Source organism: Temnothorax americanus, unplaced genomic scaffold, assembly GCF_048541705.1.
Source record: "Temnothorax americanus isolate GAGA-0224 unplaced genomic scaffold, ASM4854170v1 Scaffold127, whole genome shotgun sequence".
Classification (NCBI taxonomy): Eukaryota; Metazoa; Arthropoda; class Insecta; order Hymenoptera; family Formicidae; genus Temnothorax; species Temnothorax americanus.
In genome coordinates this window covers 233,804-261,303 of record NW_027509261.1, presented here as the reverse complement: position 1 = coordinate 261,303, position 27,500 = coordinate 233,804, and the positions used below count along the sequence as shown (strand labels likewise).

Below are 27,500 nucleotides of genomic sequence, written 5' to 3'. Positions count from 1 at the left end.
GCGAATAATTGCGTGGCGTTCATGTTCGATGAAATTCGATACGAGCTCAACGGTGTAAAGATTGATCGCAACAGAAACGTTGGCATAACCAGTACCATCAAGAACTACGTATCGCTATCGTATAATGATTCTCAACTCATGCGGAATGCTGGTTGGGACGTTACATCGAGCATCCCGGAAGGATACTTCAACTTTTGCGTACCGCTCAAGTTGTTGCTGGGCTTTTGCGAGGATTACAAACGCGTCGTTGTTAACGCTCGTCACGAATTAATTTTGATACGTGCGCGTATAGCGATAACAATTGCATTATAGGAAATCCTGCGACGGAGCCGGAAATCGAATTGTTTAAAATACAGTGGCGAATGTCTCATGTTACGTTAAACGAGGTCAATAAGTTATCTATGCTACGGGCCTTGGAAAGCGGGCGATATCTTAGTGTCAGTTTCCGTTCGTGGGATCTGTACGAGTATCCCATGTTGCAGAGCACGACCAAGCATTCGTGGGCCGTCAAAACGGCGACTCAGCTGGAGAAGCCGCGGTACGTTATCTTTGCGCTGCAGACCAGCCGCCAGAATATCATGTCTCAAAATGTTAGCGTATTCGATGCCTGTAATTTGACCAACGTGAAACTTTATCTAAACTCCGAATTTTATCCGTATGACGACATAAATCTGGATTTTACTAAAAATCGATACGCCGTTCTTTTCGATATGTATGCGCGTTTTCGTAAAACTTATTACGGATGCGATTCCTTCGATACGCTTTGCAGCTTGTATACATTCCTGATGGAAGGACCTTTTGTTGTCATCGATTGCTCGCGACAAAACGAATCTGTCAAGAGCGCCACCGTGGATGTGCGAATAGAATTTGATTGTAAAGAAAATGTACCTGCAAATACTACCGCCTATATTGTCTCATCTTGCATGATCGTGTAATCGAATACTGTCCGTTATCGAACGTAGTGCGCAAACTCATGTAAATTGCAATATCAGCAGATATTGCAATATAAGCAGATATTACAATATAAGAGACACTGATGTACCGCGATAAGATACAGATTGCTCCGTCGTTTCGTCATGATCGTACCGACGTTTGTCGATCTGCAGAGATTCACCGTCGTGATAAAATTTGTCGTAAATGAGGTGGCGGTTCTGAGAAACGGGACCGTTTTGGCACATTACATTTTTACATGTCCCATGCCATGGAGTCTCCTCGCGAAATCCGACAGATCATGCGCTTCCTGGTTGATTGCGAATCACCATGGACTACGATGGGAGGACGGAAACGTGTCCTACAGCATGGCAAAACATCTAATTACATCGGCCGTACTTGGAGAGGGCGACGAGACGTCGACTCTTGTGTACGTCAAGGGATGCCAGAAACGAGAATGGCTGGTGGATCTGCTTGAGAATAAAGCGAGAAGACATCTAAAAATTGAGAATTTGGATGCAGATTACGAAGATATCGAATCTTTAAATAATCTAGATGTTACTAATACTGTAAGATGCAAAAAACATTTTAAGAATTGCGCATTACAAAATGTATTAAAAATATTTAACTGGTGGTCGCGACACCAAAAAAATTATGATTTTTTGAAATAACGTTTGATTTCCTTTTCCCACATACTTTGTAGTATAATATAGATGTTTTAGTTGTTCAAGAGCTGTTTTTAGCTGTTTTTTAGCTGTTTTTAGTTGTTTGATAGCTGTTTAAAAGCTGTTTTTAGTTGTTTAAAAAAAGTTTGATAGCGGTTCAATAGCAGTTATACAGATCGCAGTTATACAGATAGCTGTTTTAGTTGTTTGATAGCTGTTCAAAAGCTGTTTGATAGCTGTTTTTAGCTGTTCAAGAGCTGTTTTTAGCTGTTTTTTTTAGTTGTTTTTAGTTGTTTAATGGCTGTTTTTAGTTGTTTTTAGCTGTTTCATAGCGGTTCAACAGCTGTTTCATAGCTGTTTGATAGCTGTTTTTAGCTGTTTCAAAACTGTTTGATAGCTGTTTGATAGCTGTTTCATAGCGGTTCAAGAGCTGTTTCATAGCTGTTTTTAGCTGTTTTTAGCTGTTTCATAGCTGTTTCATAGCGGGTCAAGAGCTGTTTCATAGCTGTTTGATAGCTGTTTTTAGCTGTTTTTAGCTGTTTTATAGCGGTTCAATAGCTGTTTGATAGCTGTTTCATAGCGGTTCAATAGCCGGTTGATAGCTGTTTGATCGCGGTTCAATTAGCAGTTTTACAGATCAAATCACTGAAAGTCAATGGCGCTAATATCATTTTCAAGAATATGTCTCGCGGTGACTTCACGCACACGTGCAAGTATTCGCGCGAACGGGGGCCGGGAGCAAGCGCGCGAGGGAGAGATAACGCAAACGGGGGAGAGAGACCGCGCGAACAAGAAGACGCGCGCGAACGGGGGCCGGGAGCGAGCGCGCAAAGGAGAGATAACGCGAGCGGGAGCGTGCCGTGTGACGTCACGCTGACCGGCGCGGCGAAACGCGGACCCCTTCGCCCCGCTCCAAGGCGAAAACGCGAACGCTTCGCGGCACGCCGAAACGCGGACCCCCTCGCCCCGCGGCGCCGGAAAACGCGGTCGCCCCGCGGCGCCGGAAAACGCGGACCCCCTCGCTCTGCGGCGCCGGAAAACGTGGTCGCCCTGCGGCGCTGAAAAATGCGGCACCCGAAAAACGCGGTTCCCCCTCTCCCTCCCCGCGGCGCCCGAAAAACGCGGTTCCCCCCTCCCCCTCCTCGCGGCGCATGAAAAACGCGGTTCTCCCCTCCCCTTCCCCGCGGTTTCCTCCCGCCCGCGGTTCCCCCCCCCCGCCTCTCACCCCCCCCTCGCCATCGGTATGTGGTCTAGAACAAACGTAGCTTACCTACTTCATTGGAACATTAAAAACCCTTCCCTCCCCGAAATTAAATCGACGCGATCTAATTATCTAAAAACTGTAAAGAAATTATTGCGAAAAATATTTTATCAGCCAGGATTCGAACCTGGAACTTCCCTCATTCCATGTAGGGCGTCGTACCAATCATACACAACAATTACCCACACAGCAAAATATATCATCTAGAAGATATCTGAATGACGGAATATCTGATTGCGCAAGATATCATGAGAATATCACGAAGACATCTCTAAGATTATAAAAAACCATATGATAATTTTATCTCAGATATGATATCTAATTCTGCATATATATCGGATATATATGCCTCATTTAAAAGCAGATATCAAGAGACACGGTAGTGTCTCGCGCCAAGTACACGCGGAGCGAGACCGACCGTGACTCTTTTACGCGACGCGACGAGTTGCGAGTACCCGAGATGTTGAGATCTCGATAACGAGTGAACGGATCAAGTTCTAAGTAGGCTTGATCGATAGCTTGGAGTCCAATTAGGGGGGGGTTTCTCTCATAATATTCCGCTACGTGCCTTACGAGCGGAGATATTGCGACGCAAAGTCCAAATGTGAAAATTTATTTTTAAGATACTCCTCCTAACGCTCTCATTCAATATTATTATGATTATCAGAGAAACGTCCCTTTCACTTTTTCGACGCTGGCGGCGCAGGTATCGCCAGTTTCGATATCGCGCGCGTATTTCGAAATTAGGTCGATAGACTTATCGGTCAGGAGGAAGATTTCTATATTTAGGTAAATTAGGTATATATATAATAAATATTGAGTCAACGGAAAAGAAGGTTCTCTATGCTTGGCAGAAAATGCCGCTAGGGAATTTTTAAGTCGATTCTTATGAATCAAGCTTGAATTTGATGTCTATGTATCCCAGGTTGCCGATGACGAGGTCCAGATAGTGCGCTTTATAGTTTTCGGTGTCCAGGTGTAATAATACGTTGAATTCGATGTCTACGTGTCCCAGGTTGCCGATGACGAGGTCCACATAGTGCGCTCCGTAGTTTTCGGTGTCTACGTGTATTAATACCTTGAATTCGATGTCCACGTGTCCCAGGTTGCCGATGACGAGGTCCACATAGTGCGCTCCGTAGTTTTTGGTGTCTACGTGTATTAATATCTTAAATTCGATGTCCACGTGTCCCAGGTTGCCGATGACGGGATCCAGATAATGCGCTTCATAGATTTCGGTGTCCAGGTGTATTAATACTTTCAATTCGATGTCTACGTGTCCCAGGTTGCCGATGACGAGGTCCACATAGTGCGCTCCGTAGTTTTTGGTGTCTACGTGTATTAATATCTTGAATTCGATGTCCACGTGTCCCAGGTTGCCGATGACGGGATCCAGATAATGCGCTTCATAGTTTTCGGTGTCCAGGTATAATCGTACGTTGAATGCGATGTCTAGGTGTCCCAGGTTGCCGATGACGAGGTCCACATAGTGCGCTCCGTAGTTTTCGGTGTCTACGTGTATTAATACCTTGAATTCGATGTCTACGTGTCCCAGGTTGCCGATGACGAGGTCCACATAGTGCGCTCCGTAGTTTTTGGTGTCTACGTGTATTAATCTGTCGAATTCGCTGGCCAAGTGCCCCAGGTTTCCGATGACGGGATCCAGATAATGCGCTTCATAGTTTTCGGTGTCCAGGTATAATCGTACGTTGAATGCGATGTCTAGGTGTCCCAGGTTGCAGATGACAAGGTCCACATAGTGCGCTCCGTAGTTTTCGGTGTCTACGTGTATTAATACCTTGAATTCGATGTTCACGTGTCCCAGGTTGCCGATGACGGGATCCAGATAGTGCGCTTTATAGTTTTCGGTGTCCAGGTGTAATCGTACGTTGAATGCGATGTCTAGGTGTCCCAGGTTGCCGATGACAAGGTCCACATAGTGCGCTCCGTAGTTTTCGGTGTCTACGTGTATTAATACCTTGAATTCGATGTTCACGTGTCCCAGGTTGCCGATGACGGGATCCAGATAGTGCGCTTCATAGTTTTCGGTGTCCAGGTGTAAACGTACGTTGAATTCGATGTCTAGGTGTCCCAGGTTGCCGATGACGAGGTCCACATAGTGCGCTCCGTAGTTTTCGGTGTCTACGTGTATTAATACTTTGAATTCGATGTCCACGTGTCCCAGGTTGCCGATGACGAGGTCCACATAGTGCGCTTCGTAGTTTTCGGTGTCCAGGTGTAATAATACGTTGAATGCGATGTCTACGTGTCCCAGGTTGCCGATGACGAGGTCCACACAGTGCGCTCCGTAGTTTTCGGTGTCTACGTGTATTAATACCTTGAAATTGATGTTTAGGTGTCCCAGGTTGCTGATGACGAGGTCCACATAGTGCGCTTCATAGTTTTTGGTGTCTAGGTGTATTAATAACTTTAAATCTGAATGGGTGCGTTCAGCCGATACTCCGCTAGCTTAGCAATCGTGAGCAGTTGCTCGTTTTTGCTCGTTTCTTCTCTCTTTAATCCAGTAAGTCAAAAAAGAGGAAACGAGCGAAAACGAGCGACTGCTCACGTTTGCTAGGCTAGCAAAGTATCGGCTGAACGCACCCAATGTAGGACACGTAGATATCGAATTCGAGGTATTAATACATGTAGACACCGAAAACTACGAAGCGCACTATGTGGACCTCGTCATCGGCAACTTGGAACACGTGGCCATCAAATTCAAGGTATTAATACACCTGGACACCAAAAACTATAGAACGCGCTATGTGGACTTCGTCATCGGCAACCTGGGACACCTAAACATTGAATTCAAGCTTGATTATAAAAATCGACTTAAAATTTCCCTAGCGGCAGAATTAAAATTATGTCATGACATAATAAAAATCGCTGAATTAAAATTATGTCTAGACATAATAAAAATTGGACAAAAATTATGTTTAGACATAATAAAAATTGGATGAATTAAAATTATGTCTGACGTAAAAATAATTATCAAAAATATCGATACCTGGAAGATATCGGTACATATACAGTTGCGAACAACATTCAGTAAGACACGCAAATAAAAATAAATAAAGAATTTTACAGTTAACGACTTATTAACATTAATCATGCTTTATTGCGATTATGTTTTATGTTGAAATTGAAAAATATATACAAGGTGTACAACTAAAAGGGTTACAGATTATTATTTTTAAAAAACTGAGCAAAATATTAAATTGTTGTTTTCTTTAGAAATAATAGTCTGTAACACTTTTAGCTTCATACCTTGTATTATATACGGTTTATGAGATTATAAGATATATTGTTTATAAGATTAAGATGCGTAACACTACAAAAAGGCGTGATATCCGTACAAAATTACCTTTTTTAAAAAAAAGTAAAATGAGCGCCAAGTACACGCATAATAGTGTATATGTATTATGTTGTTACCCTGTTATGTTGTTACCTCGAAAAAAACAAAGTGGTAGTATTATACCTCCAAATAGCTTTATCCTGTACATACTGTTTATACAATGCGTAATATACTACAAAAAGGCGTGATATCCGCACAAAATTACCTTTTTTAAAAAAAGGTAAAAAAAGGCGCCAAGTACACGTATAGTAGTGTATATGTTGTTACCAAAAAAAAGTGGTAGTATTATACCTCGAAAAAACCTAAGTAACAAGTGGTAGATCTTTATATCTCGAAAAATCTCGAAAAAATCTAAGCAGTAGTATCTTTATTTCCGAAAAATTATAACCCAAGTGATACACGTCACAAAATTATGTTACCTTATCAAAAAGAAGAGTCGCGCTTCAAGTGATCTATTACAATTACAAAAAAAAAAAGATATTTCTTTAAGTTAGAGCGCCAATTACAGAGAGAACATGCCTCAAAAAATAATTGTTGCACTACATTGAAAAATCTTTAGATTGTGTCAATTAGAAAAGAATGTATAATAACAATTTTATAAGATTAAAAAATTTTATTTAAATTTAACAAGGGAATACAAGATATTTAAATACAAAGTTATTTACATGTGTATTTTTTAATGGCCACAAAGAATTACAGAAGTAACAGTACAAAATGAAAATATTTTATTAAAATACATAAATTTTTCTTGTAAAAAAACTTGGCGCTGCTAGACCTCAAAATTTTAAATAAATAAATAAACTTATTCTATATTTAATTATAAGCCGCATTATCCGCCGTCCGCGTAGTCACGCACACCCATATCACTAGTGCGTAAGGATTTTTGCTTACGAAAAGATACTGGCGCATGTAGCCGCGTCGTGGCAGCGCATGTTACTAGCGCTTGCCCGAGCGAAAATTTTCTGAATTTTCTTGCAGCATGTTGCTTTCGTGCCGCGGTCGTTACCTCCGGCGCAGCCTCAGCAAAAGTTTTCTAAGTTCCCTCGCGGCGAGTTGCTTTCGCAGCGCGGTCGTTACCTCCGGCGCCGCGGCGCCGCCCGAGTGAAAATTTTTTAAGTACCCTCGCGGCGTCTGACTTTCGCCGGGACGAATCGGTACGGCGTCCAAGTTTTCTCGGACTGTTTTATTGGCTACGAATAAACTTTAGTTGATCTTTATAAATTATAAGAGCTAACTATAAATTAATCATATATTCGAATGCAAATGTTGCATAGATGTCTTTTTCAAAGATATAATGTGATATCGAGTAATGATGTTTTGCAGATATTCTGTGAATATCTGAAAATAAGATATCTCAGATTTGATTTAAAAACGTAGGCATGAAGATATATGCAATTTTGCTGTGTGGGTATGGTTAACATTTAAAGTATATTTTTAACGTGGCCGCCGTTTTGTTGAATACAGCGGTGCATTCATCACGATGTATTCATGTTTCTTTGGCATCAGGATTATTCCTGATAGTTGCTGCAGCTTCCATTATACGATTTCTTATTTCTTCTTGCGTGTCAATAAGTCTACAATAAACTAAAGACTTTAGACTAAAGACATAGAAAATAGTCTAATAGCATTAGACTATTTTCTATGGGGTTGGATGAAGTCTTTAGTTTATTGTTATTGTTATTTATTGTAGACCTATTGGCACGCAAGAATTCAACAAAACGATGGTTACTTCAAAAACTCTTTAAATGTTTTACTGTTAAACGTAATCTTTACTCTTTAATATCTTATTAATAAATAAATTTGGGACATGTGTTTATAAAACTTTTTTGTTCATTTTGACCTAGAAAATATTTCCCTAAAATAGTGCCGTGCAATTCTGAAACACCCTGTGTAATGTCGCTGGAATTAATTAAACTTGTTAAATATCTCACGTTTGTTAAGCGTCATTATAAGATTTATTACGTCATGTAAGAATTATTTATTAATACATCTAGTAATAAAAGAAACTGAGAATATAGGCCGAAATCCACATTTTAAAATAATATAATATTACGAGAAAAATCCGTTATAGATGACAAATTAGATGTCTAAGAAAATTATCTGAAACCAAATAAATAAATAAATTTTTCCTCTGAGAAAGAGGAATAAACAAGTCTACAAAGGTACAAACGCATAAATGGAGCTTTTGGACAATCAATTGCAATAAAACAAAAGAAATTTAAAGGCACAGTTAAAAAGAATCTGAGCGCTATATATAAGTAATTGATTCTTGCTCAATTGTAATTCCATTATTGCATAATTCTACTGCTTAAGTCTTCGCGTCTTAAGTTATATCTCTAAAAAAGCTGTGTAGAGTTCTATTAAATATATATTATAGATACTTACGTTAGATTTTTAATGCTAAACGAATAACGTGACATACGCACGTATACCGTATATACCGCGTGCTATTTTTCAATGACTTTAATGCGAAGCCAGAGTATATTAACACTTTTACAGCCGTAAAAAATTAAATATTTTCGTAAATTAATAATTAACAAGCAAGTCAATATAGTAAATTAGTCTTAATCAACTTTATATGTATAAACAAAATTTTATAGAATAATTAATCTTATATATTTTTTATTTCAGTCTCTAATAAATTATTAAATAATAATAAGCCTTTATAGTTTCTGTTTTGCACACATACGTATACAAGCGTGTGCGTATGTATATACGAAATATCAAATGACGTGGTGGTGTCGCAATGTCAAGTACATAAAAAAGGTGACCGACCACATGACTACGTCACTGCATATAAACGTCGAAACGCAGACGCTACTAAGCTTATCCGGAATTTTTACGTCAAACAAGATTTCTAGTAAAATATCTCAGGAACTAAATCAGCTTCCAAAAATTTAAGGGCATTTTTCTAATATGATGTTGATGTAAGCTATTGATTGTGACTAGTTAAAAAAGAATTGGTGCTTTCAATCGCAAAATATCGAGATCTATTTACGTAAAATTTTAAAAAAGTAACATTTTTTTCCGCTCCAGTTTCAGTTTCAGTCACACGTACGCACACCATTACAGTGATTTTGTCTCTCAAGAAGCTTTCACAATGCCTTTACATACAATATTATTAAAATTATGCAAGATAAAGTGAATATTAATACGCAATACTTTACACACGCAACAATTTTTTACGCACACGATATAAACAAACGAGTGAGGGGGGGGGTTGGGAGGAGGAGGGAAGGAAGTGGAAGGGAGAGTGAAAAGAGAGAAAGGGAAAGAGAGGGGATAGAGGCGGGAGGGAAGAGAGGGGAAGAGGGAAGGGGAGAAGGAGAGAGGAGAGAGAGAAAGAACGATAAATTTTAATTGTTTTAATTATTTATTCTTCGATTATTTTATTCTGGATGTTATCAATGTCTCATTGAAAAAAGAAATACTGAACCATAATACATTTTTGCTCGATGCCATCAAGACCTTGGAATTTTTAGCAACTCCACAGCGTTGCTCGATGCATCATAAAGTCAATTTAAACCAATCTGAACGAATAATGATTTTTAGTTGTTTTGGGAAGATCGCTGAAACAATTTATCTCTTAGCGATTAAAAATAAAACGCTTATATTAAGTATACACAATTAATAAATAACAAAATCTAGAACAATTAAGTTATCTAATCCTTTCTTGCAAGGTTTCCTAATAAATTCATCATAAAAATATTCAAATTGTATTAAAAATTATTCGATAAATTTTTTAAAATGGATAATTTAAAAAATGTTAAATATTTTGAAATTAGACATCTTGAATATGTAGGAAATTTTTATTTAAAAGTGTTTACATATGTTTTTAAAATGTTTAAAATTTTTAAAAATAAAGTTGTTATGAAATAGAGAGTAAATTTTATAATAAAAGTGTAAAACATTATACCTATACAAAAAAAATTTTTTTTTAAACGTATAAACTTTTAAACTTTTCAACATATTCAAAACTTTTAAATATCCAAAATTTTTAAGAATTTTAAAAATTTGTTCGTTTTGAATAATATTCGAAGAATAATTCGAGATTGTCGTCATACCTATATGCAATCTATCAAATTCTGTTCAAACGTATTATTAAATCAAATTAAAAATATTATTTTGATTTAGTGCAATCTTTAAACATATATAAAACAATTTTATGTTTCATCATGTAAAAGTTAATAAACAGTTTCTGATGATCCATCAATATATGATTACATACACAATAAAAAACTTTGTGTATCTTTGTTTAAAAAAGTTCATGTCAAAATTTTTGTGTAAAATAATCAACACATACATGTGTAGATTTAACATATGCCTGCTATGTTAATTGAACTTAACAAATTTAAAATGTAAAATTATTAAAATAATTTTAAAAATATGTTGTGTAAAGTAACACAATTTAAACGTATTTATTAAATGTGTTAAAATTTACAGAAAAAGAGTGTTGATTTTACTCTATAATTGTACACCTAATTAATTGTTAATTTTACACATAATTAACCTCAAATTACGATCAGAATTACATTTCCTTTCTATTGAAATATTTTAACATATAGTATTGATGTTACCATTTAACACATCCATATTATATTAAATTAACACAAAAATTTGAGTGGACCGTTTGGGACATGTGATTTATGTTATAGGTATATAACATAATACAAATTTTCCAACTGTGTATATTAAGTTCCAAAATTTTAAAAGAACAGAATTGTCACAATTATAATTTAATTTGCAGTTTTAATTTAAATAAACAATAAATAATTTATATATAATTGAATATAAAAAATAAATATAAATATAAAAAATAAAATATAAATATAAAAAATAAAAATAAAATATAAATATGAAAAATAAAATATAAATATAAATATAAATATAAATATAAATAGAACAAATATAAATTTAAATACAAATATATTTCGAAAACTAAGAGAAAAAACGACGAGAAGAAAGATTAATTTTTCCAAGTAAGTCTTGCTGCATAGCTCATCGTTAAGATTGTCATCACTGAGGTCTCGAGTAAAAATTGAAAAATGCTCACCGCTTAAAAAGAAGAGGACGTAATTTTGATATTAAAGTTACAATAGTACGACATAAATCTCTCATTCGATAAACTTTATGAATAGATTGTTATCTCTTTAAGAAATTAAAAATAAAGAATGATATAATACAAGAATAAAAAGAACAAATTTTTTGATCATCGAGCCAATCCAATCTACAAATTGCTATAATTCCATGCATCGTTTAGCATCTGCGTGAATTATTAGTGAATTTCTACAATATTAAGCATCGATAAAACAGGAATTTATAGAAAAATTATTTTTAATTTTGTATAATAAATGTAAAAAATTAAATATAAAAATTGTAACATTATATACAAATGTTTTCTAAAATGTGAAATTAATTTAATTATACCGCTTAATTAAATGTTTAAAATATTACTTTTAAGCATCGATTGATATGATTTATTGGTTTCTGTCACAAATATTAAAAATAAATAATAACAAAATGTATATTGAAATTATTAATCATGAATAATAAAATCATATAATGATATAGTGTTTTGAAAAGCTCTCGAGATTAGTTACAAGAATATGCATTGGAAAATAGGAGTTTCCATTTAAGAAATAAAAGGTGTTGTTCACGTGAGCTTTAAACGACCATCCAAGGTGAAACCAATGGCACCATCTTATGTGCCCCTTCGAGCCAAACAACTTTTGTATAAAACGTTTTTTCCTAAAACTTGTTTTCGAGATATTTTACCGGTTCCGGATTTTTTCCCCACCCGGTATATTAAATAGAAGCAGAAAGAGAGATATTTGTCTGTAGAGATATATGTAAGGTTGACAATTAATTCTATTTGTGTACTAATTTATTGCTATGCTTCTACTTTTGTTGTTTAAAAGGATCCTGCAGTGATAGGTGAACTTCCTCGATGTCGATAATGTCAACCTTTCTAATTTTGTTTTCCCTATATCTGTCTTTGTCTAACGAAATGACATCTGTCCTTGTTTGATTGCTCGCCATCTCTTGCAAGATCCGGCAACTACTCTGTTGCTGTTCTTCTTGTCATTCTGCATCCGTATTTGCATTACTAAAATAATTTTTCGATGAATCTTTTTTTGTACGCATTAAATCTACTTGCACGATATTATTCCTACATGTTTTCCCAAGGGCAGATGATAAACATTTGTATGTATAAACTGCAGAATTTTTGTTTTAAGCAAATATTGTCATCAGGTGACAGCTGTATGTGCCCAAATAAGTAATATTTTTAATTTTTTGATGTTTTTGATATAAAATCGCATTTGTTACCCTAGATTTTTGTGTGAACTTTAATTCTGTAAAGATTTTTGCAATTCTATAAAGCCAATTAAAAGATCCATCGAAAAACGATAATGTCGGTAAATCATACGGCTGCAGGATTTCCTTATAAACCGTTTAGCAAGAAATTGCATTCAAATTGGGGTGATAGGACAGAAAAGGGGGGGGTATGTTGACATTGGCCTATTCTATATGTTTTTTTCAGTACGGAGCGAGCCAGTAATGTCAAACTGTCTTGCCTTTTCACTTTAAATTTCCTGCTAAGCGATTTGAGCAACTAAATTGAGAATATAGAGCAACATATTAGGAAATAAATAGCACTGAGTTTTTTAACAGATGCAAATTGGATTTATAAAATGCGGATTCTAGTTTAATATAATATCATCGTTATACTATCTCACCAGTTGATGTAAAGTTGAAAGTTGATCCAAAGAAAAAAAAGAAGTGTCAAAAAGCAACACTGATATACATACTTGTACGTAGGTACGCAAGAATATATAATCCTTTTATAAAAACTTCTACTTTTTATTTCAACTTTTTATTTCAACTTTTTTCTTGATTAAACCATATAAAACTTCGTTTAATTGTATAAATGACTTCCTTCAAGCAAGTTTCCTTCGTTTGACGCAATATAATCTCATTTCAAGATTATATATTTTCTTGCGCATACACAAGTATATCAGTGTTGATTTGACACTTCTTTTTTTTCTGTACGGATTTATACGTATATGTAGGGGAAACCGGGGCACCATGAGCCACGGGGTACCATGGGTCATTGACTGTTTAGGATCTAGAATGTTTAGATTGATATAACTAGTATCATGTGACAGTTTACTTCATTGCCCATACTTTGTATCTAGGTACGGTAGTGATCAAAGTCCGTTGTTTCGAGATGCACGTGACATAAATGATTTTCGTGATACGTAAGTAACCTTTTAACTGATTAAAAAAGTTTTAATATTGGTTTTGTAATAGAATATACATGTACTGAAACTCAGGTCCAACTTTCTAGCTTTCTTTTGTGATTTTATAACACTGTAGATAATCATGTATTATTTATTTTGTTAATTACGTTTTACCGTTTTCTATATTAAGTGCATTCGGGGCACCATGGGACACTCAATCCTGGGGCACCATGGGTCACACATTAACCTATGCACGCCATTGATAGATAAAAATGTACAGTCAACGGCATAAGAAAAAGAAGTAGTTGATGAGGTCCCAAGCCAGTTTAAAAGTTCCGTAGAAATTAGAAGCTATCCAAAGACAATCAGTATGGAATTAGGAAACATAGACAGCAGAGTAGCAGCAAAATTTTGACTGATTCTCCAGAGAAAAAAGCTTAATAGAAAAAAAGAAAAAACAAGAAGAAAAGGAAAATAAGACACGGAAGAGAAAACCAAAAATGTAAAAAGACGTCCTTTATACATTGCAGTTGTTAATAAAGAGAGTTATTAAGGTGGTTTATTCGCGACTATGTGAGTCAAAATAAACCTCATTTTAAAATCATACACTTTCATAGTCGACTAAATTAATTAATGAATTTCTCAAAATGATTGTATATCACAAATCGAATAAATAATCAATAATAAAAAAGAGGCGAATGAAAATAGTCCAATTTTCTTAGCGTAGTACAGAAGAGCTTCAGATGTGGCAACGTCGCAACATTCATGTAAACAAATGGTTGCACGTGTATCGTTCGGAGCAGGGGGGGTTTTTCAGTCGCTCTCGGTTGAGAGCTATTAAGTGTCTTGCACCATCGGTGATTGACACATGGCCTCTCAATCTAATTGTAATTAATTCACACTATCACCGTGACACACACGTTCATAATCTTTTTGATCCTTTTTACAAATCTTAAACCTTGCAGATTGTGAATCCTTTCCGATTCCCAATCGTGCAGATCATTAATTCATAAGAATCTTAATCGGAAAAAACTTCTCAACGAAGCATATATGGGACGAAGGCCGGGTCGGATTCGAACCACGGACCTTGGTGTTACTAATCATTCGCGTAGGCACTGAGCCACGCGTCATCCCCTTGTTCGGAGCAATAAACTTAGAGGTTAATTTTATTTAAGTGCAACATTTACTTTTATATCATGAACGAACAACCGCGTTTTAAAGGACGCTTTATTAAACAAAAAGTGCTTGACCACAAAAGAAAACGCGCAGAACTATTGACAAAAAAAACAAGCCAAATGGCGAAACACAGCCGAAGTGAAATACCCATGTGAAGGGCGACACGTTGTTACTCTCAAAACGCTGGGAAAGAATTTGAAATGCGGAAATCGATGTCTTTTAACTAATTTTGTGAACATTCTATACGGTTGAGATTGTTGGCTTTGGTACCATATGACTCGGAAGACACTCCTCTGTTTTTATTCTAATTTTCAACCTGATCTGTCTTTTCTATAATTTACTACCATCAATTTATCTCAAAATTACGGTCTCTCACGCGTCGTGCGCCATAAACGCAATGCTTAAGATAGGGAAAAAAACATATTTTTAGACAATAATATCTCGGAAACTACACGGTCAATCCATTTTAAATTTAGCATGAAGATTCGTCAGTTGCTTAATTACTTTTACTGAAAAAACTGCATCAATCTGTTTTCATAGGTTATATAGACATACCACCTTAATGAATTAGATAAAAAGTATAAACGTTTATGTTTTTGTTTGTAAAAGAGTATGAACATTTGTTTATTTGTTTGTAAAAAAAATAAACATTTATGTTTTTTGTTTGTAAAATGTTATTTTTTATCAAAGAAAACATGTCAGAAATAAGTTTTTCTTCCATGAAAAAATATTTCAATAGTAGGTACTTCGGATATCTTTGTCTGTCCTGTAAAATCCTGAACAATGTAATAAGAAATGTATAAAATAAAATATATTTACAACTTTTGTAACATTTCGTTACTTCTTGAATAAATAAATCTAGTTTTTGTGTGTGACCCATAATACCCCAGTGACAGACTCATCATGGTGCCCCGGGCATGGGGCACCTTGGGTCATTTCTCAAAAAATATGTTTTAATTTTTTTCCCAAAAACTAATCAATATTTATCAAATATGCTAAATAAACTTTAAAATATACATTGTGCTTTAACTATTAAAAAAAATGAGACAAAAAATCTTATATTTAAAAATACTTTTCAGAGTTTTTGAATTTTTGTGGCTCATGGTGCCCCGGTCTCCCCTACATTCAACAAACTTTTAAAATCATTGAAAATAAAGCAGTGTATAAAAAGATTTTATTTTATATGGTTGAATTATTCTTGTACATAAAATAATATTCATATTGATTATGCAACTTATTGCAAAATAATTTATAATTCTATAATTTATATTTGCGATTTATGCACATACAAGAATTCCTTGATTTTCCACACGTTTCTGTTCAAAGTTTCAAGCAAAATTACGCCATTTTTAGATGCAAATTTAATAAATTTAGTTATCTGAATTTAATTGCTAATTTTCCTTTCTTACTTATATATACAATGAAAAAAATTAACAATTATTTCAAATATTATTTTAAATATCAAATTTGAAGAATAAAATGGGAGTTTTATAAATTATAAGTAATTTTTTTTAAAGGGGGGGAGTTTAATTAAAGATAAAGAAAATATTTATTTGAAAGAAAAACATCGATATATTATGGACAGGTGCAATTAGGAATGGCAGTGCTCAATTTAAAGTCAACTTCTTTTGTGATATATTCTACTTTTGATAAAAATTTATTTATTCTAAGGGTAAATTGAAATGAAATTTTTCTTACTACAATGTTAAAAGAATTAAAAAAAGTATACTATGGCATTATGTTGCATGAAATCTGTTTAAGAACTGAAAGTTCAATAAAAGATGCTAGTGAAAACATTGAGTCATAGGATTATAAAAGAGTTAAAAGTTATAAGATATAGAAATAATTAAAGGTTATATAAAAGATTATATACAAAAGTTTTCAGAAATAAAAAAAGGTTAAAAGTTATAAGATATAGAAAGTCATTAGATATAGGATTACAAAATATAGAAAAAGTTAAAAAAATGAGTATATATTTATATTAATGTTAACATGTTTTAATGTGCATGATAAAGTTTATTTTAAAAGATGGTATATGTGTTCAACATTTTAATAAACTACTTGCTATTACTTATTAGGTGAAATAAAATAAAAAATCTAACTGCCAAATTAAATTTTTGAGAGATAAAATCGAACATTTAAATTACGATCAACCTTACTTTTACAACCGCGAACTGAACACTTAATTCTGCTCGTAAATTTACAATGCGGAGAAAATTCCGTATTAATAAAAATACAAAGCCAGTAACGCAAAGTATAAAACGCTTAGAACGGGCGTGATTAGGGACATACCACAGTCTTTCTCTGTGGAAACGCTTATGGAGTGTGTAGAATCTTCTAGTAAAATTATCGAGATGCATAGGCTCAACCGCAGGGTTAAAGACGGCGACACTTACAAATATGAACCCTTACGGTCTATTTGTGTTAAATTCTCAGGACAACATCTTCCAGGATGTGCCTACCTCTTTAAAGTTAAACACGTAGTTCATCCTTTTGTCTCAAAGGTTAAAATTTGTTATACATGTTACAGAGTGGGACGTATAAGCAAAGCCTGTAGAGGCAATCCTCGCTGCATCTATTGTGGTGGATCCAAGCATGACGAAGGAATAGATTGTCCCAGCAAGGACTCAGCCAGAAAATGCATCATTTGCGGAGGTGCACACTTGGCTACTTCTTTCAACTGTGAAAGAGTTATCAATCTCAGAAAGGCCTACTCTCTAGCGGCAGCGGAAAATATGTTATTTGAAACAAAGAAAAAGATCTCTCTCGATGTCAAAGGTAACGTTACTACCGATAGCAGGTTCGACTTCCTCGACTACCCGAGATTATCAGGCCCGTCTAATAGTGGTCGTAATCTTCCTAGTCTTTATTCATCTCCGTATCACGTTCCGATCTCGAGTCGTTTCACGGAATTAGCTAACGTTGATGAGGAGGAACCGCCTCTTTTGTACGCTGAAGCCCTTTCCAATTCTAGGAAACCAAGCTTGCAAGGCTCTCGGCCCCCTTACGTAAGATCCAACGCTAGAACCATTGCTAGTTATAAAAAAACTAAAAAATCTGTCTATTCTTTCTCTCTGGAACACCACAATCTCTTATATGCGCCCAGCGGTAGAATAAGTGCTGATAACTCTGAATATGATCGGAATCAGATACAAGGGAACTCTCAGAATCCCCTCCTTAATAAGAACAACAGCCCAGCTCCTGTCTCAGCTGCCGTTGTTGACAACTACAGGATCTCTGAACAGCAAATCTTGATTGAACAGTTGGTTGCTCTGTTAGGAAAACTCGAAAGAACCTTATCATCTCTCGGTCCATTCCTGGTAGCTGATCAGTTTGTTGATCAGCCGGAAAGTTGCCCTCACTCTTTGTTCTTGCAGTACCTCGCCTCAACAATGAATGTAGAAGCTCGCCTTCGCGAGTAAAAAAAATCGCTCGTCTGCGGTAGCTTCTGCTAAAGTCCTACAATGGAATTGTAGAGGTTTATCCGGAAAAATAAAGGAAATCGTCTTATTCGTCAAGGATTATGAAATAATATGTTTACAAGAGACATTGCTCACGTCGGATAAAAGTCTTTCGATCAAGAATTTTAATTGCATAAGATCTGATGCGGATACCGCTGGTTTAAGAGGAGTCTGTACGTTAATCAAAAACAATCTTCCCTTTACTGTGTGCAATCTGGCGAATATTGTCCACTCTTCAGTGAAACTTATTGCTATTACAGTGCCATTCCTGCGCCAGGAGCTGTTTATATGTAATTTATATCGCCATACGCATGGTCAAGACACGCCTTCGTCATTTTTCGAGGACTTATTTGAATGCGCAGCCAAATTCAAATACTCCTTGTTAGTAGGAGACTTCAATGCGCATTATACAGACTGGAATGACAAGTGCAGAGACAAGATTGGAGAGTACATCGCTTCGGCAGTAATGGAAACTAACCATGTCCTTTTAAATAACGAATTGCCCACCTACTACAATTTAGCCCAGAACTCGAGCTCTACCATTGATCTTACCGTTGCTTCACCGCAATTGGCCGTAATCAGCACTATTAACCATTGTCAGGATTTGAGAGGCAGTGATCATATCCCCATTCTTACGCATATCAACGGTACCATAGAGCCAAAACGTAGGTTCGCATATAAACTTTGTTGGAAATACGGAAAGATGTCGGTAACATTGAGAGATGGCTACAGCCAACTATTGCATTAATAATATACTCTCGCGGTTCCATGAATAAATGCTAAATGGCAGGTCATTACCGCCTAGTAACCATTGCAAGCGGATGCGTTAGTAACGCGGCGCACCAAGTTCAGATCACGCTAGCATCACGCGTACGTGACAAGAAAGTGAGTGGAGGGGATGCGCAAGCACAAACGTGCAGCGAGACGATCCCGGCCATTCTCGTACGTTCCTTCGGAAGTTAAACAGTTAAAGTAACGTACCTGGCTTTCTGCCATGATAATACTTTATCGTGAACACGTCCGAGTTCAGCTGAAAATCTATCGCTCGTGTTGTATTAATTACTCGTGTTGTAATATATGCCGTTGCTGTGAGTTTATACACGAGTTCCGCAATACGCGGTCAGTATTGGATCTGTGAAGTTGGCACGACATTCTACGAATTTCAAAAAAATTATAAAAGTTCTGGTAGCACTTTTCATAGTTCTACAGTTTCTGATAAAAATTAAAAAGAGTTCCGCATTCCTTATATTAAAAAATCGAAATTGAAATAATGTCGTGCTAACTTCGCGAATCTAGCACGACACTTCTCCTCTAAAATACCAAAATGCGTTGATTATAATATTTCACAAGAGTTCCCGATAGTTCTAGTCAAATTCCACACATATATACAATTTTAGATCGATATTCCACCAATTAACATTTTTAAGCAATTATGATGTCCGCGCCCAGCGCAGCGTGACGCTTAATGACAAGTGTCGTGCTGAAGATTTTCCGCGGTTTAACGATTATTTTTGACAGTTCTAAAAGAGTTCTGTGCCTTAGAATTAGTTGTAAAGAAAGTTCCGGTTATTAACAATTTTTTAAACAATTTTAACAGTTACGTCCAGCACGACACTTAGTGAATATGTGTCGTGCTGATGATTTTCCGCAGTTCTGAAGGGAGTTCTCGGTAGTTCTAGCAGAGTTTTATGATTTAGAATTATTTTTACAAACACTTCCGACTGTTTACTATTTTTTAAACAATTTTAGCAGTTACGTTCAGCACGACGTTTAGTTAAAATGTGTCGTGCTGATGATTTTCTGCGGTTCTAATGATAGTTCTCGGTAGTTCTAGCAGAGTTCTATGCTTTAGAATTAGTTCTAAAAAGAGTTCCGGTGATTAGCTATTTTTTTAACAATTTTTGTAATCCACGCCCAGCACAACGCTTAGTGACAAGTGTCGTGCTGAAGATTTTCCGCGGTTTAACGATTATTTTTGACAGTTCTAAAAGAGTTCTGTGCCTTAGAATTAGTTGTAAAGAAAGTTCCGGTTATTAACAATTTTTTAAACAATTTTTTTGTGTCGTGCTGGACGTAACTGTTAAAATTGTTTAAAAAATTGTTAATCACCGGAACTTTCTTTACGACTAATTCTAAAGCACATAACTCTTTTAGAACTGTCAAAAATAATCGTTAAACCGCGGAAAATCTTCAGCACGACACTTGTCATTAAGCGTCACGCTGCGCTGGGCGCGGACATCATAATTGTTTAAAAATGTTAATTGGTGGAATATCGATCTAAAATTGTATATATGTGTGGAATTTGATTAGAACTATCGGGAACTCTTGTGAAATATTATAATATTCAACGCATTTTTGGTACATTAGAGGAGAAGTGTCGTGCTAGATTCGCGAAGTTAGCACGACATTATTTCAATTTCGATTTTTTAATATAAGGAACGCGGAACTCTTTTTAATTTTTATCAAGAACTGTAGAACTATGAAAAGTGCTACCAGAACTTTTATAATTTTTTTGAAATTCGTAGAATGTCGTGCCAACTTCACAGATCTGTCAGTATTCGAATCACGAAGAATATTGTCGAACAAGTCGAAAGAAGAGAGGAAAACGACGCATATCCTATGCTCAGCCGAGCCTTTATGTGATGACGGGCATTTGTGCGAAATTGGCGAACGAGAGCGGCCATAATTGATTTCGTTCCTCTCATGCAACGAGAAGGAATAGCCGCCATTATCCTTATTATCTGGCTCGCTTACTGCAAGTGAGTTTCCCACTTTCTGTGGATGATTTTCCGCAAATAGCGGATTATCTATAAACATTTGGTGGATGCTGCAGATTCCACGACCAGGTAACATTTGATTTTATTATCTCGAATATTCAGTTTTTTCGTCAGATATATCCCTAATGAAAGTGATACTTTACAAGTGCGCACGTGCCAATTCAAATATTCGGTTACAGAAAATAACGTTATTTGCTTATGTTTGTCCTCAAAGAAGGACATTCATTATTTATTCTGATCAATACGAAAAAGAGATAAATTCTTATCTCGGGACGTAAATTCAGTGAAATAACTATTAATACGTCTAATTGATGAGCATACAAGGATTAGATTTATCGTGAATTCATATTTCTTTGAATTCGTTGTGTTTTCTTTGGTATATTAAAGACTCATACTTCGTTCACTTTATAAAACTCTCGTACATACTGTATATAACGAACTTTATGTTAATCCGATATATTATTATTATTGTCTAAGATAATGCGTTGACTACTCGATCTTTTCTAAATAATCTTATAAATGATTAACGATTTATGCGAAATATGAACAGTGCGAACTCATTAACTTTTTTACTCAATTACGTTATCTAACGTTACTATTGCGATCTTTTCCGTATTTCTTGCGATTAATTATAAGGATTTATGCTACAAATATTTACTGCTTCCAGTAACGTATATGGAATAATTATATTTACTACTTTCAAGGAAGAAGTTTCTCATTTAATCAAAGGACGGTTACTGGTAGACTGTTAATTTATAACATTATCTATTTTAATTCCTGCATAATTCTTTTATTTATAATAATTCTCACGTTGAGATTTGATGTCTGTTGTTTTTCGAGTCAGTTCTACATTAATCGCCACACTTTCTGGGGATGTCGACATATTCGATATATCGCATATAGCTATCGATTCTTGTGTTGTATCGATGCCATATTAGTTTTCTCGATTCCAGTAGTATATTCCTTTCTATATATATCTAGTTAGTTTTAGTTCAGTCTTGTGTAAGCACGCGTACGTTGCACATCCTCGTATTAAACGTGTGAAACTATAATTGTCGTTAATTACATATCCCAGTCCTGTGCTTCCCATAGTAAAGAACAACAATGTCCTCTGAAATCTTTGGTTTCCTTTATTCCATATTCGTTATCTTAACATGTATTAATTGTGTTTATTCTCTTTATATCATTTTATGTACTTATTATAACTGATGTGTTTGCTTCGAAGATAATCCCTTGCAAAAGTTCTACATATAGAAGAGATCATTTATTTCATTTTAATAATTGAGAATATTTAATACATTAAATATTCTTTCATACTTTTTTTATTCCTCGATTTTACTTTGAAATATTTCGTAAATGGATCTCAGTCTTAACTTATTATTTGTAATAAGATTCTGGTTAAACAAAGGGAATATTTTCTTTACAATTTTTTGTATTGAAATTACATATTGATTAGTACACTTATATGTTTCTCGACCAAATAATAGAATTGATTGTTTTATGAACTCAGTAAATTCACGATTCTATTTTGTAATTTGAATATTGTTTCTCCTTCTACACCATCTTTAGCTCACGCAACATTCGGGGTGTGTACAAACTTAAACTAAATAAGCAGGAATTAATCACTCTGGGGATCCTCCTGGAGAGGGAAAGAGATAAATTAGCAAAATCAACGTTAACAACGCCGCTGAAGCTTACAAAAGGGTCATTCAAGTTATCAGGTAATGCGTTGGCGTGGTGCTAGGGCCAATCAAACTCGCTCCTACTGAGACCTCGACTAGGAGTAAACACAACCCAGCCCCTTGGTGGAACGAGGAACGAGGAATGCGAATTTGCTGTCAAAGCCCGCAAAGCAGCGATGGATCTCTTTAAAAAAGACCCTACCTCAGCAAACCTTCAGAGAATACAAGAGACAGATTGCCGTAACCAGGAGAACTCTTAAAAGACAAAAGATTGAGGGCTGGAAAAATGTGTGCTCGCAATTTGACGATAAAACACCCATCCAACGAGTGTGGAAATTTATTAAATTTTTTAAAAGAAAAAGCCAAGCTGTTCAGACCTTGGACTGCAAGCGAGAAACAGAATTGGTTCAGTCAGCCATAGACAAATTATGCCCCCAGTCTTGTGCCTACAAAGAAGAATCGTTAGAAGACATGCTAAGGAAAGATCAGTTACGCACAGATCATATGCACGCTTGGATTGACGATCCTATTTCGCTCCAGGAAATTCAATCGGCCTTAAGGTGTTCTAAGAAACAATCCGCTCCTGGACTTGATCAGATCGGCTATAACATCCTTCTAGCACTCCCGGACAAGTACTGGGAAAAACTCAGAGATATTTTTAACGCCTTTTTGCTGAACGGAGAATTTCCAGACGACTGGCGCACGTCACTTGTCATTTTCATACCGAAATCAGGAGGCAGAGGTGTTAGACCGATTTCCTTTCTTTCTTGCACGCTTAAGGTTTTAGAAAAATGCCTATATAACCGGCTCAGATGGCTACTCGAATCTAACTGTATGTTATCGGACAGCAAATTGGTTTTCGAAACGCGAAGTCCTGTATAGATAGTATAGTGACATTAATCTAATCATATTAAAGCTGGATTCCTTCAGGGTGCGTACACATCAGTGGCAGCGTTTTTAGACATTAACGGTGCATTTGACAATGTGCTGCCGCACCTTTTGATACAAGATTTAAAAAAGTTAGGAATCCCAGCACGCACTTTTGTAAGTTCGTGAGCAATTTGTTAGAAAATCGCACAATTTATTATATTAAAGAAGGGAGCAAAGCTGGACCTTATTGGGCGCGTAAAGGCACCCCCCAAGGATCAATTCTAAGTCCAACTCTATTTAATTTATATATTAAAGATATCATTAAATTAATTAATGCTGATTGCAAAATTTTACTTTACGCAGGTGATGTAGTTATCTATTCGACCCTCAAAGATTTGGACGAGGCGGTGCGCTCTATCAATGAGTCAATACGGAGAATAGTAAGGTTTTTTCTGAACAAGGGGCTTACTCTATCGCCAACCAAGTCTCAAACGGTTATATTTTCACGAAAGAGAAAAATGCCTCTAGTTATTCCACGAGTTGTCAAGAAACACGCAACTACCTTTTATACTGACGGATCTAAAGGTAATCCGGGTGAACCGGTTAGTGCAGGCATCTACTCACCCGAACTCAAAATCAATATAATGCATAAATTGCCCCCAGAAACAACTATTTTCTCGGCGGAAGCTTGGGCCATCTTCCAGTCTCCAACGTGCATTTTACAATTTGAATATAATAAAACAGTAATTTTTTCTAACGCCAAGAGCATATTAGAAAACATTTGCTCATACAGACCGAATCAACAAAACTATATTATTCCCCGGATCAAAAAAAAAAAGTCTGTCAGATATTAAATAAAGGTATTGCGTTACATTTTGCTTGGATCCCCTCGCATAAGGGGATAATTGGGAACGAAATGGCGGACAAGGCAGTAAAAAGGGCGATCGAGGGCCGGCTTCCGGCCTGAGTTTAGGGTTCCCCACTGCGATTTTTATACGGTATCTAAAGCCTTTCTAAAAAAGCGTTTCAAATCATACTTATTTAATCAGGGAAAAGAAAAAGGTATACTCTATTATAGCCTATATCATTCTGATAGCAGTTGCCCTTGGTTCCATAAGAAACCACTGAACAGACAAAAAATTGTGTTATTGAACCGGTTGCGCAGCGGGCATTACAACTTAAATGATAGTCTTTTTAAAAAAAATATTGTAAATTCTAGTGCCTGCCCTTGCGGCGACCCCGCACAGGACATTAATCATATAATTTACAACTGTCAACTATATTCGAATAAGGCATCTAGACTAATTGACTATATTAATCATTCTTTCCCTCATGCTCCCCAAGATATATACTCTTTTATACGAGTATAGCCCTGACGAGCTAACGAAGGGGAAGCGTGACGAGACCGCGAAAGAATCGTTGCGTAGTTGCGTAGCATGAAGGAGCGATCCGTAATCCGTACCGAGTATTGTAGACGAGCAAATATCGAATATTAATTGGAACGAACGAAGCTGGTCGGTCACGCTCCCGCAATTATTTAGCGAGTTGCTTACATTACCAAGTGATTTTTAGAAATATTTATTGCAGGTAAGTTAATGATAACTTTTTAATATTTCTAGATATAAATTCGTAAGGTCACTAATTTGAGAGGTTATATATAAGTCACAGCACACATTTAAACATAATCTATGAAAGTATATAAATTATAATCGTTATAAAATATTTGTTATGGATATAAATTTATAAAATAATTTGTTAGTGTTGGAGTGAAAGTTCATGCACGTGGGCAAGATAAAAAACAGTTTATTATAAGTTTCGACGGTACATGTGTGTAATCACAAATTATCACGTGTGACCACAGTGAGTGAGCTCCGCGCTTTGTCTCCTCACGATCGCGAAATCCTTCGATCATCATGCGAACACGCATCGGCCGCGTGCCGCTTCAGTGTACTTTCGCATATACACAACTCTCTTATTGAAATTATATATTTCTAACAGTTAGGTTATAAGTCGCAGCACGTGTTTAATTATTGTGTTAAAAAATTACATATTTTAATTATATAATATAATTAAAAATCTTGCTTAGTATATTAAAATTTTATAAATTTGTATGTTTATGTTTTTAATTTTTGTTTCAGATATTTTATAACGTAGGACTAATTAATACACATATTAATAAAATTCGGTAATGTACAATCACAGTATATACAGTAGCGCAACTCTCCTGATTTCTTGTTGTCTAAAATGGAGTGCGCATGCGCGAAATAAGTAAGCGCCCACTAACACCATCTGAATGTCGTTCTCTGAACTTCTTTCTCAATTGCTCTTCCTTTCTCCGTTCTGCTCTGCTCCCTCTCAGAATTTAAATGGTCAGTTCAGTAAATGCCTATCTGTATTGGAACAGAAATTTGGAGAGAATTAGCTCAATTACCCACTGAATGCTATTGAGAGCTGTTAGAAGTGTTTGAAAAACTCTGAATAACTACGTTTGTGATGAAAGTGAAAAGAGTTTAGGAATATAAAGTGGTTACAAACCTCCAGAAGGTAGGATAATTATTCATAATCATTGTACTTAAAATCAATCATGCTTAAATTAAGAATATCGTTTATCTATTTATCTTGTGAAACTAACTCTGTGATACTCTAATATCTAGAAAAAATTGCTGCTTGATTCTACGTTGTCTACGAACGGTTACATTTCTGAAATACTTATTAAAATGCAAATTTCTGGCTAAAACAGACGTCAGATAATTCAGATATCGACTTCACAAAAGATAGTGGTGTCGATTTTGAAATGTCCAGCATGCATTCCACCAATACAATACAATTTGTAAGTTATCATATAACAGCGTTTCATGATTTAATTCAGAATTTATATGAAAAGTAATGCTTTTTTTTTCTTGTAGGGAAGGCTCATGGTTGAAACTATAATACTTCCACCGTTTGAATTTTTAGTAAAATGCGGAAAGATAACATATTCTCTCAGCAACATATTTATCTAAAAAGATACAAGTACGTATTATACCATCTTACTTACAAAAAATTAATACGTCATTTAATATTAATGTGGCATATTATTATATCAAATATTTTATTTTAATTAATATTGTTTCGGAATTTATAGATATCTCGTTTCGATATAACAATAACAGCTAGTGCTCGGCGATGCACAAAATCTAAACGCAATACCGAGCGAGAAGAATTTCAAAATTTATATGATAGAAACAAAGCATGGAGATCCACATCCAGACACGGGTATTCCACCTTCTTTTGCGACAATAAAATCTGAAATAATTCTAGGCAAAAACCGCCAGTTTTTCATTGAAATGGGACGACCGACGAAAGTACATTTCTCTTTATCCCGGCTCAATCAACTTTATAACATACGGAATAAGGTAACTCAACAAAGAATGTATAACATATTCGTATATATTTTCAACAGTTCTAAATTATATCAATGTTCTAGGTATTATCGTGTTTTATTGATGACGACGTGCAAGTACCTACAGAGAAGAATGAAACTACGGATATGGATTCGCAAAATATAGCAGTGCATGCCGACGAAATCGAGGAAATTCAGTGTACCTGATTTACATTTAAATACAAGACAGGTTGTATTATCCTTGAAGACTGACACCGGAGCAGAAATTATTACCAGTTTAGCATCGTTAAACGGAAACTTATCGACACTAGCTTCTAAGACTAGACAGAATATATTCAAATCTATCCATAGATTCTTTCATTGTATCTGCTATCTTAAATAAGAATATCAAAGTGCTATTAAATCCATATGGTGTTGCAATTTCGTATATGGATTTTTGTATGTGGACTTTTGCTTACTCGGATCAGAACGGCTCTTAGGAGAAATTTTATAAATTTATAAACGCAATGCTCAATCCGGCGTATGGGAATCATCGAGATAATATAATACATATATGTCCATTATTCTATCCAGACACATTTTATATAAGCCATTTACTGCCAATTGATTGATGCATATCTATCGAAGTACATATAGACTCTCATTCGATGAAGCATTAACAGAACGCGCGGAAGCACGTCCGAATTCCGAAATACAA

General features: G+C 35.5%; 2 protein-coding genes across 3 annotated transcripts in view; one reads left to right on the top strand and one right to left on the bottom strand.

Moving 5' to 3' along the window:
• LOC143893753 (uncharacterized) overlaps positions 1–25,965 on the top strand; it is a 26,190-nt gene extending 225 nt beyond the window's left edge. The window contains exons 1-5 of the mRNA XM_077399466.1: positions 1–151; positions 13,368–13,473; positions 17,162–17,409; positions 23,785–25,008; positions 25,560–25,965. The exon at positions 1–151 is cut by the window's left edge and continues 225 nt beyond it. Of these exons, the coding sequence (XP_077255592.1) occupies positions 1–151; positions 13,368–13,473; positions 17,162–17,409; positions 23,785–24,275 (996 nt within the window). The 3' untranslated portion in view covers positions 24,276–25,008; positions 25,560–25,965. The remainder of the gene's footprint in view (positions 152–13,367; positions 13,474–17,161; positions 17,410–23,784; positions 25,009–25,559) is intronic.
• The window catches only part of Rtnl1 (reticulon), a 128,973-nt gene that overhangs the window by 66,904 nt on the left and 34,569 nt on the right, over positions 1–27,500 (bottom strand). The gene's annotated exons all lie outside the window — the stretch shown is intronic.